At 32.7% G+C, this 14,481-nt stretch overlaps 3 protein-coding genes across 3 annotated transcripts; all 3 read left to right on the top strand.

The window, feature by feature from the left end:
* Positions 1-3,536: 3,536 nt before the first annotated feature.
* On the top strand, positions 3,537-4,229 carry LOC120579326 (uncharacterized). The gene is made up of 2 exons (XM_039831282.1): positions 3,537-3,677; positions 3,852-4,229. Exons 1-2 carry the CDS (start codon positions 3,537-3,539, stop codon positions 4,227-4,229), a joined length of 519 nt encoding a protein of 172 aa, XP_039687216.1.
* Positions 4,230-7,117: 2,888 nt separating this feature from the next.
* LOC25485051 (serine decarboxylase) lies at positions 7,118-9,333 on the top strand. The gene is made up of 5 exons (XM_024775111.2): positions 7,118-7,216; positions 7,460-7,691; positions 7,792-7,985; positions 8,147-8,283; positions 8,752-9,333. The coding sequence occupies exons 1-5, from the start codon at positions 7,135-7,137 to the stop codon at positions 9,331-9,333; spliced, it is 1,227 nt and encodes a 408-aa protein (XP_024630879.2). The 5' UTR covers positions 7,118-7,134.
* Positions 9,334-11,043: 1,710 nt separating this feature from the next.
* Positions 11,044-13,476, top strand: LOC112418656 (protein FAR1-RELATED SEQUENCE 11-like). Its single transcript, XM_024775110.1, has 3 exons — positions 11,044-12,099; positions 12,224-12,664; positions 12,769-13,476. The coding sequence occupies exons 1-3, from the start codon at positions 11,044-11,046 to the stop codon at positions 13,474-13,476; spliced, it is 2,205 nt and encodes a 734-aa protein (XP_024630878.1).
* The last annotated feature ends 1,005 nt before the right edge of the window (positions 13,477-14,481 follow it).

Raw genomic sequence — 14,481 nt, 5'->3', positions numbered from 1 at the left:
TGAGTGCATCACTGACAAAAAATATTGGAGAACGCCTTAACTTTGATTTTAATAAGAAAATGTCTTGGATTAATTGAGATATTGTTTGTATGAGTAAAGAAACTGGTGGTCGAGGGGTGCAGAGGTTGAGGGAGTTTAATATAGCTTTGTTTGGTAAGTGGTGTTGGAGGGCGTTGGAGGAGAGGAAGAGTTTATGGTATCAGGTGTTGGGTGTTAGATACGGGGAGGAAAGGGGGCGATTGAGTTATAGGGGGAGGAGGAGGTTCTGTGTGGTGGAGGAATTTTAACTAGATTAGAGAGGGTCGGGGTCTGATGGATAGTGGTTGGTTTCATGATAATATTAACCGTGTAGAGGATAATGGATCAGATACTCTCTTTTGACGGGATCCATAGTTAGGCAGAGTTCCCTTGAGTGATAGATTTAGTTGACTTTATGATTTATCGCTTATCAAAGTGGTAACGGTGGCTGACATGCACTCATTAGGCTGGGGGTTGGATGGTGTAGCGTGACAGTGGTGTAAGATGTTGTTTGTATGGGAGGAGGAGTTGGTCGGGGAATGTGTCAAACTATTAAATTATGTTGTTTTGCAGGCTGATAGGGAGGACATATGGGTTTGGAATTTACATCCTTCCCATCACTATACGGTGTGCTACGCCTATAACAACATCTTGGCGGTGGATGGTGGTATGTTTCCTGACAACAGTCCAGTTATGTGGTTAAAGACGGTTCCATTAAAAATCAATCTTTTTGTGTGACGTTTATTACTCAACTGGGTGCCCACAAAAGACAATATGGTTTGCCGAAGGGTTCTGACAACGAATGATCAAATTTGTACGGGGCTCTATGGCATGCAAGCGGATAGGGACCATTTATTTTTCCGTTGTAAGTTTTATGGCCAGCTGTGGTATTTGGTTTCAGGTTCGTCATTGGTTAATAAAGGATCGGGAGCATATTGTTGAATTTAGAGGGTTAGGTTGATCTTCCAAACAACTACACGAGGGTTTTTGTATTATTTGGTTAGTAAAACTTCATTCTTTCTGGTGGTTGAAGTCGAAATACGTTCAGCTTGACTTTGAATATCAACTTTAGAGGCTTAACCCCTTTTTATGTTTGTTAGTTGTTTTTTAATTGAGCAATGTTGTATATCAAGAAAGATTTTATAAAAAAAGATTCAAGAATTACATGGCAGAATAATAACTCTTAGATTTTATCAAGAAATTATCCCAAAATTAATGTTAGCCAATAAAATCTCAGTCTGGCCGGAAATCATGGGGTGTTGGGTGTTATGTATTTATTTTTTATTTTTTATAAAAGATTAATAAATAAGACTGAAATCTAAGGGTGATTATTCTGCCATGTCATTCTTGAATCTTTCTTGATAAAATCATTATTGATATCTAACATTTTTCTTTTTAATTTTCTATTATCTCTCTCTCTTTGTTGATACTTTAATGTAACTGACGTTTTCTCCGTGAGTTCCATATCTTACACCTTGTGGAGGAGGACTTATTGATTTGTGATAATATAATACATTTTTGCCTTTTAAAAAAAAAAATGGTTTTAATACATAACCAAAGTATGTGTCAAAAAAATACAAGACCAAACTAAAAGATTCAGCAAACCAACAAGAGAATCTTTAAAATTGTCATGATTACCAAAAACAAGATGACTAGAGCAAGTCATTCATATTAATTGAAGATAGTCATTCACAAATTTCTTATCGGAAATCAAACATACAAATTGAGACAAAGCACGGCTAACACATAGCAAAGATAAAATATCCAAACATAACTTATAAGAAACATCACAATCAAAAAACAAATGACATGATTTTGTCCTTATGGTAAAAAATAGTTCTTAGACTCAAAAGTCTTGGTCAAAACTATGCTTGATTTTTGAAGAGATATAAATATAAATATTTTGAAAATGTTCTTTAAATTTAAAGGTCTTCTTTAAAGTGAATGTTCGTCTAAATTTTTGAAAAAAATTCTGAAATTCAATTAAGAAAGATAAATCGAAACATCATCTTCGCTACTAATCGCTTCTCGCTTCATCTAATACCAGAAGAATTCTGATACTCCTTCCAATAGGAATTTTCTTTTAAGCCCCTCCAATATTCAAGTGGAATGCCATGAATCCTAATTTAAAATTGAACATTAGTGTTTCTAACCATGTATCTGGCGTGTACGAAAACAAATGAAGTATTCTTGGTGCAAGGTTTCAAGGCCCTACAACAAGAACCCTACGTATATCCTCAATAGACGAAAAAGTGAAAATATAAATTTCTTACCAATAGGTGCGAGAGACCGTTTTTCAAGCACCTTTTTAAGATTGTTTCATTTGTTGTGCAAGTCATCCAAAGTGGGAAGGGTGCCCCCTTTCTTCAACATCAATCTTCTAAGAAGAAAATTCTTGCAAATGTCAATCCTAACAACATACTCATATTCCAGAATTTTAATGGCAACTGCATCACCCTTGAAGCAATGTGTATTACAAAGTGTTCTTTAAGGCTTGCTCAAAGGTTTAAGCTGCACTTAAACAACTTAATTTCCATCTCTTTAAAGAAAATAGGGACTACGACGTCATTCTTTTTGTCTCATATTATGTGATTTTTTTTATTAAGGAAATACACATTTTTTTATGAAATTGATTAGTTACGTTGAATTAAATGATAAAGTATTCCATTTGTTTTTAATGCTAAGCATGTTTTGGAAAGAAGTTTTTTTTACACCTGAATATAAGTCATCTTTCAAATTACTGGGTGTTTTTTCAAACAAATTCTTAATTAATACCAATAATTTATTTTATTTTATGTTGGTTTGGCTTTTATTTTTGAAAAAAAGTTATAAACTTTCATCCATTAAGAGAGAAGTTCACATGTAAATGAACATGTTGTGCAATTCGTGTGCGGAACCTCTCGTGCCATATAACAAAACTCCTATAATTTTCATAGCTCTTTTTTAATTGTTTTAAATAAGATTTATTTTGTCATTTATCTCTCATATTTTATGCAAACCGAGTCTGATTTACACTTAAAATATGAAAGTGCAATATATATATATATATATATATATATATATATATATATATATATATATATATTATTTATACCTATAATTTTAATCAAAATAAAAAAAAATCAAAATCAAGATAAGTTTAATCAAAATTTCATAAAAACTAATGTTTGTAATTCACAGGCATTAACGTAATAAGAAGACGGGACAGACTGACACCGACTCCGTCTAAACGCTAGTATATAAATAATATTTGGTTATAAAAAGTTGATGCACCTTTTTCAAAATTCAAACTCTATCTAATCAACTTTTTTGATTTTTTTTTTTATATATATTTGAGACCGAATGATGAGTATTCAATATATAATATAATATATACTCATATATTCAATAAATATTTAATTTAATTTCTTAAAAAAACATATTTAATTTAATATGTCTTCAAGGCCATTGTATTACTACAAGGTTGCCGTGCCGTGTCAAAATAACAATATAGTATAATATAATATAATGTCTAAGAGATGTTGGCTCAGGGCAAAGTTATCATGCATAAGTCATTTCCTTATGCACGCTGCATAAACACTTCACAACCATCAGATTTGATCGCATATCTCTTCTCCAAAGAATCAGACAACAACATCATGTTGGATCTCATCTTCGCTGTTTGATTCGCCATCATCGTCACCGTCCGTGGCAGATCATGCAACTCCTCCGATTTCTGTTTCTTCTCCGAAAATCTAAACCTCACCGCCCCCTCTCATCTCTCCACCTCCGGCGATCCATTCTCCGGCAAGAATTGGCGCCGCTCCGTTGAACACTACGCCTCTATTTTCTAGGATCTCATCGGAGAAGGCTCACTTTTGCCGAATTCTAAAGCTCTGTGCATTGATACTCCCACCGGAGAAGATGTTTTAGCGTTGAAGGAAATTGGCGTTGTGGACTCCGTCGGAATATTCAAGAAACCGTCACCGCCGTTGATTATTCAAGGAGAAGGACGGAAACATCCATTTCCTGGTGATTCCTTCGATTTTGAATTCTCCGGTAAAGGCGGTTTCTTCGAAGAATTCGTTAAACCGGCGGAATTCGCCGGTGAGATATGTAGAACTCTCCAACCGGAAGGATTCTTAGAGGTTCACACGACGGCGAGAGATTCATACATCTTCAATTCATTTCTTGAATTATTCAATTGTTGCGAATTGATCGGAACAAGATAAATCAACGGTGTTGATTCATCAACAATTCTTGAAATTTTAATGAAAAAGAAAATTCAAAACCATTAAGTACATCTAATGATTTTGAAGTACAACTCACATAAACCATTTCCACAACAAAATGGTTTTGGAGTCCAACTCACAGAAACCATTTCCATTGCAAAATAGTTTTGGAGTCCAACTCACAAAAACCATTTCCACTGCAAAATGGTTTTGGCATAATGGACTGAAATTTATGCAATTTCTTATGCATGATAACTGCACCCGTCGATTCAATGATTATAGTTTGACTTTGTATTTTTTATTGTACATAATTTGAATCTCACTTGAGATAGTTGTAATTTGACCATAGGCTCCGGCTAAAATCAGACTCTCAGCTAGTCCTTCTTGCTTTCAAGTCTATAAAAGTAGTGCATGTTTGTGGAACAAATGACTTAATTGCTTACTTCTAACAAGTAACAAGACATTTTTTACTACTTGAGAAGGGAATGTTTCTGCAAATAGATTAGCCAACTTTGACCTTTTGACCTTACCCTTTCCTTTTTTAATTTAACTTTATGGACATATTTTTCTAACTTATCATAAATGAGTATACTAGGAACATGTAGGTATGCCCAATTTCAGATTTATTAACTTTTGAAAAGGTTGTTGATCTAATTCCCCTTATCTTTCTTTTTGGACATATATATTACTTTAATGGTCAAATTACAACTTGGTTAAAAAAAAGTTATAATTTAACCATTAAAATAATAAAAAAAATTATTTTTTTCACAGTGTTGCACTTGCACTACATGCCAATTTCTCTCTATATTTTATATCAAATCTTCTTCTATATTTTATTATTCTCAATAATCCTTTACGTATAAACTCAAACTTTTTTTAAGGGAAAAACTCAAACTTATATATACTTTGAAGTCTGAAGTTAGTATATTTTTAAAAATATCGCTACTTTTTAATAGAAAACTATATCTTTCCTGAAATTTATATAGGTAAACGTGTAAAACCAATGTTATTTTACTACTAAAAAAAAGATTTTGTATAGATTTATTTTTTTAAAAGAATTTTACGATATGTTCGCATGTTGCGGAATTTAGATATTTTCTCACCTTACAAATTCAAGACACTGACATGAGATGAGGAGTGATGCCCAAATGCAGGCTCACTATTTGACCGATACCATATTCGGCTCCCCACCATAATCCGTAACTGTCCATTAAGCTAACCGGCAAGATTGAAACGACGATGTAAGAAAAACACGATAAAATATATTTTCCCTAGTACTAGTATTTTCTTAATAATTTAAAATAATCTTTAAAAGATGCATTAAAAATCAAATAGTGATACGGATCATGATCCACTCTGGTTGAAAATTGAATCAACCACAATTCAATCGGTTCAACCTTATTCCACAAGATTAAAGTAAAGTTTAGATCAACTCAATCAACGAACTGCCTAATTCACAATTGAATCTGCTGATTCGGACCAATCTTTAAAACGTTAAAGTTTTGTTTTGAAGAAACTAAATTGAAGTTTTCTTCATGTTTTGCCACTTCTATATTTGCCATTGATTTCTAATATTTGGTAGAAAATTGTTGTTTACACTCTTGTGAAGGCTAAAAAAACACCATAAAATAACAAATTTAACTCCAATTTTCTTCGGCAGTTAATTACATCCGGTTAAAATTCATCGGCAGTTAACTGTCGATGAAATTATTTTGGTATTTTAGCGGTGTTTCCTAACATCCTTAGATGTGGGAACATCATTATTCTATTTGGTAGGTCTTAGGTAGTTTTCTTTTTCAGCCCAATCACCATCCAACAAAACAAACTATAAGATATTGCAAGACATTATGACCAATATCCGTTTTGTTAGCTCACAGAGGGGGAGTTCGGATCCTCTCCATTTCCTCTGAGAATGGGGATCAACATTTCCTTGCCTTGCGGAACTACATGTGGCATTAGTGGAAACCAACGGATGAGATCTATTCTTTCTTTAAAATCAATTAAAATTATTAAATAATAAAAGAATTTCATTTATAATAAAAGAATTTGTTCCTGTATTGTAATTAAGCATAATGAAATTCAATTGTTCAATTTCAGATTGAAACAGAGGTGTGGAATGCTTTGTGGAGATGGCTTGGTTTTTCCTTGGTGTTACCGTCAGATCTGTTCTTGTCTACAATTTTCCCCTCAAATTTGGCAACATATTTTGTTTAATATAAATTGAATTCTTTTATTATTTAATAATTTTAATTGGTTTTAAAGAAAGAATAGATCTCATCCGTTGGTTTCCACTTACGGCACATGTAGTTCCGCAAGGTAAGGAAATGTGGATCCCCATTTTCATTGGAAATGGAGAGGATCCGGACGCACAGAGGGGAGCCAGGAGGGTCACATCGAGGTTAGAACTACCCCCACAAGAGAGAAAGACGTCACACTGTTACCCAAACATTAAGGCAATGAGTTTATTGGTCCTCTTACTTATAAGGTTTTCAAACCTTTACTTTTCTATCCGATATGGGACATATAACTCACACTTGCACACAACACGTTTGTGTGTGATAGGAAAATACTACGTATGTACACCAAAATGAATTGTGGACATCATTGATTCAAGTATAGAAGAATACACCCAATCCACAAAATATTTAACTAACTCACCTTCTTTTGCTATATATAAACAGTATATACATTGGTCATATTCATATATATTAATTAACTACAAAATTACAAGTATATAATAATTATGGAAAACCTAGGAGAAAGCACCATGGCAATGGCTTTCAATTCTGATTCAGAGTTGTTTCCGATGGTTAATGTTAACAATGCCAAGCTGTCAATAGAAGAAGAGAGACGTGAAAATGTTGATGAAGAGAATAGACGTAAGGACCTTCCTATCAACGAGTGCATGGGCGAAAAAGATGCCAATTTGGATGCAATAATTGCTCGCTATGCGGAGACTATAAACAAGTACAACTTACGTAACTTAGGTAGGGTTTTGGTGCTTCATTTTTCTATATTTAGTTATTAAGTTATCTAAACAAAAAAAAAAAAAAATCATTTTCTTCTTCATTAAATTTTTCATTCTATTCACTAGATCCGTATGGTATATTGTTTTCCTTGGATGTTTAAATTCTTTGATACCTATCTAAAACAATTCACCTACTTTTTTTTTTTTTTTTATGAGCATAAACTATTCTTCACTTACTAACGTCAAAAAAATGATATTGAAGGCTACCCCACTAATCAAGACTTCAACTACGACAAATTAGCACCATTATTTCATTTTCACTTGAACAATGCGGGTGATCCATTTGTTGGAAGTAGTTTCTCTCTGAATTCATCTCCATTTGAAGTTAGTGTGCTTGATTGGTTTGCAAATCTTTGGAACATAGACAATAGTGAGTATTGGGGATATGTCACAACTGGTGGAAGTGAAGGCAATCTTCATGGAATTTTAGTAGGGTCAGTTTTTCTACGTACAACTTGTTCATATATCTAAAATAATTATTATATGCAACATGTATAGTACACAAGCATAATTAATTCATACATTTCTATACAGGAGAGAACAATTTCCAGATGGGATTCTATATACTTCACAAGAGTCACATTATTCAATATTCAAAATAGCAAGAATGTATAGAATGCATTGTGTGAAGGTTGGTTCTTTATTCTCAGGTGAAATTGATTGTGTTCAACTAGAGGCCAGTCTACTTTCCCACAAGGACAAACCAGCCATCATCAATCTAAACATAGGTCTCTTGTGTATTATCCATGTTTTTGAAAACTATATATATTCGCACTGCACCATTTATGCATGCACATTTCAATAAAGTTTTGAATTAATAAACTTAATAAACTTAAGCTTAGATCCCACCAAAAACTAAACTTGGGCTTACATATTTATTTTATTGCAGGGACAACTATGAAAGGAGGTATTGATGATCTTGATCTTGTAATACAAACACTAAAGAAATGTGGTTTTACTCGTGATCGATTCTACATTCACTGTGATGGAGCTCTATTTGGAATTATGTTGCCTTTTATAAAACAAGTGAGTTTAAATTATTTTCATAAACTTTTATTTTTATTTTTGAAAATTCTTTGGTATCCTATAAGCAAATTTTATTCGAAATAATTAAATATAAATAAAAAATTATATGACATTAAAGTATTGAATGTTAGGTATTATATCCAACAAAATTCTATGATACCAATGTATTCTTCTATTTTAACAAAATATTTGTTGTTTTTAGAACATTAGGTTCAGTTTAATTCAACCTTACAAAATCGATTTTTAAGGTGAAAAATGTCCTCCTTTACATTACTCACGAAAAACATTTTCATATAGGAAAAAGTATTAACACAACTAATTGAATGAAACTTATTCAAATTTAATTGAAAACTATGATTATGTAGAATTCTTAACTCAAGCAAGGCTTCGTGTTTAATTTAAGAATATACCGTAAATGAATGATTACTTGATTTCATCTAAAATATTGTTTTGGTGATGATGTTACAGGCTCTAAAGGTTAGCTTCAAGAAACCTATTGGCAGTGTAACTATTTCAGGTCACAAGTTTTTGGGATGCCCATCTCCTTGCGGTGTTGTGATAACTCGTTTGAAATACATGAGTGCGATATCTAGAGATGTTGGCATCATTGCTTCAAGGGATGCCACAATCACAGGTAGCCGTTGTGGGCATGCTCCCATCTTCCTTTGGTATGCTCTCAAAAAAAGGGGTTTAATAGGACTTGAAAATGAGGTGCATGAATGTATAATGAAAGCACATTATTTACTAAATCTACTACGTGATGCTGGAATTGGTGCTATGTTAAACGAGTTCAGCAACATAGTTGTATTTGAGAGGCCCCTCGATGATGACTTCAATCGTAGCTGGAATTTGGCATGCAGTGGGAATATTGCACATGTGGTAGTGTTACAACATGTTTCTGTTGAAATGTTGGACACCTTTGTTCATGAATTTATTGAAAAACGATCCATTTGGTCAAAAGATGAACAATTTAAGCCTCTATGCATTGCAAATGATGTTGGTTCCAAAAATTGTGCTTGTTTGATGCACACAACTTATCACATTAGCTAAAATTTATGTGATGTTCATTAATAATTGACTCAGTTAATAGGGTCATTGGTCTTGTAATATTGCATAAAAATAACCGGTTCTTGTATTCGGGAGTGAGGACCGTTTGGTTAGAAATAGATTAGGTCACCTTTATTATCTTTCTTGATAATGATTTTATTTGTTACTATTTGTTTGTTGTTACACTCTTTTTTCCTTCATTTGATTTTATCTCATTGAGATTTTTAGATAAGGTTTTTAACGAGGTAACTATATATCCCACTGTTATTTTTATTTTTTTTATATAATTTTGGTCTAGTTTCCCTAAATTGTACTCTCTTTTTCAATTTTATTTTAATAATATTATTGGGATGTTGAAGATGTTTCACGGTGAGTTTACACTCTAATAGTTTTTTTAGAGAGCTGATAGGTAAACACCCTTACGTGGTGTACCCCTCTCTTACACCCTCCCACTTGTCACAATAAAATATAAAAAAAGCCAGCTCAACCAAAAAAAAAAATTTACTCTCTCAAAAAAATTGTGACTCTCATTCAGCATTCAGTTTTCTTTCAACCTTTGTCACTTATCCAACCACCCATTCATCTTCACCACCACCAGCGGCCACATCCATCACCGTCCTCCGCCGTCTTCAACCTCAAATCCTACCACCACCACCGTCGTCACCGTCCAAAGACTCAGATCTCACAACTGTCGTCCTCATGCCGACCCTTAGATCCACCACTGTCGTCGCCACCGTCGCCGTCGTCGCTGCCATCCTCACCCTCTCTCTTCTCGGGATCTATTATCTCTGCCTCACACTCCTCTAAAACACAATGACAACAACCTTTTTAAATAAATCCAACAAAAACATTTTCAAAATGCATACAGAGGTGGGAACGACGGCAACATAGGCAACCAAAAGAAATTATTGAAGGAGAAGAGAGAAAAAGAGACAAGGGGTTGAAGAGTGAGAGAGAGGAAGGTAAACCAGAGAAAAAGGGTGTAACAGAGAGATATATGTGAGAGAAAGTGATTGTCCTATTTTTTGTTTTTAATTTTTTTGGTGGATGAGACAAGAAATTAATGCCACATGAACAATGGTAGAAGGTGGATGGAATTATGGGATGTCTGTGTATCTTTTCTCTTTTTTTAAATAATAGTTACCCACTAGTCATTTGTTTTTGGGTAATGCTATCCAGTGCCCCGGGGGCACTGGTTAAGGAACAATAAAATCAATGGGCCCCACTTAATTTACTTCAATTAAAATTAAAAATTGGTCAACTTAATTAAAGTAGGAATGAATGAATTGAATACTAATTAAATGACAACATTAATATACAGGCGCCTCATTACCGTTGCCCTTTTAACTTTCCTTCTCCTTTTTTCTTCTGAATTTCGTAAGTAAATTCTTTGTCACCACTTTTCAACAAATTTCCATTTTACACTTTTTCTATGAAATCCTACGACACCGCTTTCTGCAGGTACCAACTCTCTTTATTATTATTATTTTTTATGCTCATTTATATATATGAAATCCTACGGTATGCATTTGTATATATAATATAAAAAACTTCTTGTCTTTTACGTTTCAAATTTTAGGTACTATTCAAGGTTTTTTTTTTTTTTTTTTTACCTTCTTGTTTTAATATGTTATATGTTATAGTGTTTATATCTTGTCTTTATGTTATTGGTTTATATGTTTTTGTTTTTATTTGTAGATGATAAATAACATAATGGATAGTATTAGTGCTACAAAGACAAACAATAAAATAAGTTTTGATTTGAATGAATATCCAATAGAAGATATTTTTATAGATAATGGTTCTTCAGAAATAATTAGTGAGCAACTTGATCATAATTTAGTGGAGAATGTTGAGAAAGAAAACTCTGTTTTAAGTCTGAATAATGCAACAAATGAAGAAGTCGATAAAGACGGAACTGAGACAAATTGTGTTCCATTTGTTGGTCAAATTTTTCTTAGTGAAGAAGAAGCCTATGTCTTTTATAAGAGATATGCTTATCAACAAGGGTTCTCAATTAAAAAAGGTAGATTCGTAAAAAAGAATGGGGTTATTTGCAGACGTGATATTTTTTGTCATCGTGAAGGTAAAGCATCCTTGAAAATAATGGAACCATCAAAAGAGCAGAGAAATAGACAATCCTCAAAGTGTGAATGCAAAGCTCATTTACGAATCAAATTACAAAAATCTCATGATATATTTCCAACTGAGTGGCGAGTCACATCGTTTATTGTCAAACACAACCATGGTTTGCTAACCCAAACAGAGGTGCGTTTTTTACCGGCTTATCGAATTATCTTAGAAGATGACCGTGAACGCATTTTCTTATTAAAAGAAGGTGGGCTTTCGGTTAGACAAATAATGCGGGTTATAGAACTAGAGAAAAATGTGAAGCATGGTTATCTTCCATATACTGAAAAGGACATTCGCAATCTTTATGTGAAAGCTAATAAAAAAACTGAAGGAAGTGATGTCATGGATCTTTTGAAGTATTGTGAGGGTGCAAAAAAAACTTCCTCTAAATTTCAATATGCTTATACACTTGATGAAGAAAGAAGGTTAGAGCATATTTTTTGGTCCTCGGCTTCTTGTTTTGATTGGTACCAAAAATACGGTGATGTTGTTGTATTTGATACTACATACAAGGTCAATTCTTATGAAATGCCATTTGGGATTTTTGTGGGTATGAATAATCATGGAAAGACTATACTTTTTGGATGTGCACTCTTACGGAACGAAACAGTGTATGCATTTCGTTGGCTAATGAAGGTAACTATTTCTCAAATATCTTTTTTATTAAACAAATATTTGATTATATGTCCCTTTCTGGTATGCATATGCTTCTCGTCTTTAATTAACATAGATAATCTAAATGCTTTTAAATTCTCTATAGACTTTTATATCTTTGATGAAGAAGCCACCAACGACTATACTAACCGATCAAGATCCATGGATGAAAGAAGCAATCTCAAAAGAGTTTCCATCGACAAAACATAGTTTCTGCATATGGCACATAACTTTCAAGTTTAGTTCTTGGTTTAATGCTCTACTTCGAGACAAATATGCAAAATGGTGTTCTGAATTTTATGAGTTGTATAAGTTAGAGACATGTGAAGAATTTGAGCATCAATGGCCAGAAGTTGTTGCTAAGTATAACTTGCAGTCAAATAAACATGTGAAAGGATTGTATGAAATCAGAAATGATTGGGCACTCGCTTATCTTCGTGATCATTTCTTTGGTGGAATGACAACCACAGGAAGATCGGAGAGTATTAATGCTTTCATTAAAAGATTCATCAATTCTCACACAAGTTTAACTGACTTTGCAAAGCAGGTATGTTGTATTGATCATTATATTAGAACTCGTTAGTTTGGAAGGTATGATTCATTGATGTTTATTCACAAAACTCCATATTAATTCATTTATATTAATTTTAGGTTGATGTAGCAATTGATGATATTAAGCAAAAAGAAGACCACGATATAATGTTAGAGAAGTGCAAAGGATCAAATATGAAGTTGATGTCACCTTTACAAGAGCAAGCTCATAGTGTTCTCACTCGTTTTTCTTTTCAAAAGTTTCAAGAGGAGTTTGCGAGGTCCTCACAATATTCAATTGATCATGAAAATGGTAATGTGTTTGTCGTGCGGTTTTATAAAGATATTAATAGTAGGAAACATGTAGTGTTTTGGGATGGTAAGGTAGCTACATGTAGTTGCAAGCTCTTTGAATTTTGGGGGATATTATGTCGTCATATTCTTAGTATTTTTCTTCATAAAGATTGTCATGAAATCCCTTCTAACTACTTGCCTTCACGGTGGTTGCTTCAAGTATCATACGATGATAATGATGTGGAGTCTCAAGTTAATGTTGTTGGTGAGGAGCAAGTACTAGATTGTAACAATGAACCTCAACCACAACATGTTGTTCATTGTCCTCCAAAATCCAAACCTAAAGGTCGTCCCAAACGACGACGACTTAAAGGTGGAAAAGAGCTATCACATAATATGAACACTTGTGGATTATGCAGAGGTTTAGGACATAACATTGCCACATGCCCACTTAAGGAAAAGAAAAAGGCAAACAAGAAAAAGAAAATTTGTGACGATCCAAATTTAAATCCAATTCTCCTTCCAAAAGTTTAGGTACACATTTATTATTCATTTTATTTATTAAATTCTCTATATTTCTAATTTTTGTATAATTATGTTTATTTGTTACTAATTAAAATTAATTTATTTGGTTATATTGTATGTTCTTTTAATAGAAATATGCATACCATCTGGAGTGGAATTTCTACAAGTTTTGAAAAGGAGGTTGACTATACAAAGCATGGAATCCTATTTTGTTTTGAAGAGGATTTAATTACACATTTGAAAATTTTGTATTTGATATTTTAATTGGATATGTTTTATCTTTGAATATTTTAATTTAATATGTTTTATCTTTGGAATTGTTAATTTATTTTCAATTTATTTGGATATGTTACTAATTATATGCATAGGCTTTCAGAAAATGATTAAAAAGAAAATCACGTAAAACAAATTTCCTTGAGTAAAATTGCTGGAATTTTTTTTAATAAATATGAAGGCATTAATACAATGGGAGTGGGACAAGAAATTTGACCCATTAAATATAACTGTTTCTTATTTTAATTAGTTGATTTATTTCCTATTTTAATTGAGGTAAATCATGTAAGATCTATTCATTTATATCTATTTAATGTTCCTTATCCAGTGCCCCCGGGGCACTGGTTAGCAGAACCCTTTGTTTTTTCATAGACTATATAAGTGTTGCATCCAATTTTGTCCTCATAAGCTTAGCTCAGTTTGTATAGACAATGCATAATATATGCAAGGTTCGGGGTTCAAATCCTGGTCACCACAAAAAAAAATACAAATTTTCTCTACTTTTTTGCATAATATATACAAGGTTCGGGGTTCAAATTCCGGCTAAAAAAAATACAACTTTTTCTCTACTTTTTTCTTGTCAATAGCTTCAATAACAATAAAATGATATTGGAGATAGTTATTCCGCTATTTTTTTTCTGAAATTTTTTTAAGAAGATTTTCTTTGAAGCTTCATTGATCTATTCTATTTATTTATTGGATTCTTGAGATTTTGAGATTTTTTATCGCAGATTTTAATTG

This window comes from Medicago truncatula, chromosome 1, assembly GCF_003473485.1.
Source record: "Medicago truncatula cultivar Jemalong A17 chromosome 1, MtrunA17r5.0-ANR, whole genome shotgun sequence".
NCBI lineage: Eukaryota > Viridiplantae > Streptophyta > Magnoliopsida > Fabales > Fabaceae > Medicago > Medicago truncatula.
The sequence above is the reverse complement of the archived record's forward strand: the minus strand, read 5'-3'. Positions and strand labels throughout refer to the sequence as shown.

Coding starts and splice junctions, on each gene's coding strand:
- LOC120579326 (XM_039831282.1), top strand. CDS start 3,537: ATGTTGGCTCAGGGCAAAGTTATCATGCATAAGTCATTTCCTTATGCA. Junction 3,678..3,851: donor TGTTGGATCTCATCTTCGCT/GTTTGATTCGCC, acceptor TCTATTTTCTAG/GATCTCATCGGAGAAGGCTC.
- LOC25485051 (XM_024775111.2), top strand. CDS start 7,135: ATGGGCGAAAAAGATGCCAATTTGGATGCAATAATTGCTCGCTATGCG. Junction 7,986..8,146: donor CATCATCAATCTAAACATAG/GTCTCTTGTGTA, acceptor ATTTTATTGCAG/GGACAACTATGAAAGGAGGT. Junction 8,284..8,751: donor TGTTGCCTTTTATAAAACAA/GTGAGTTTAAAT, acceptor ATGATGTTACAG/GCTCTAAAGGTTAGCTTCAA.
- LOC112418656 (XM_024775110.1), top strand. CDS start 11,044: ATGGATAGTATTAGTGCTACAAAGACAAACAATAAAATAAGTTTTGAT. Junction 12,100..12,223: donor CATTTCGTTGGCTAATGAAG/GTAACTATTTCT, acceptor AATTCTCTATAG/ACTTTTATATCTTTGATGAA. Junction 12,665..12,768: donor TAACTGACTTTGCAAAGCAG/GTATGTTGTATT, acceptor TATTAATTTTAG/GTTGATGTAGCAATTGATGA.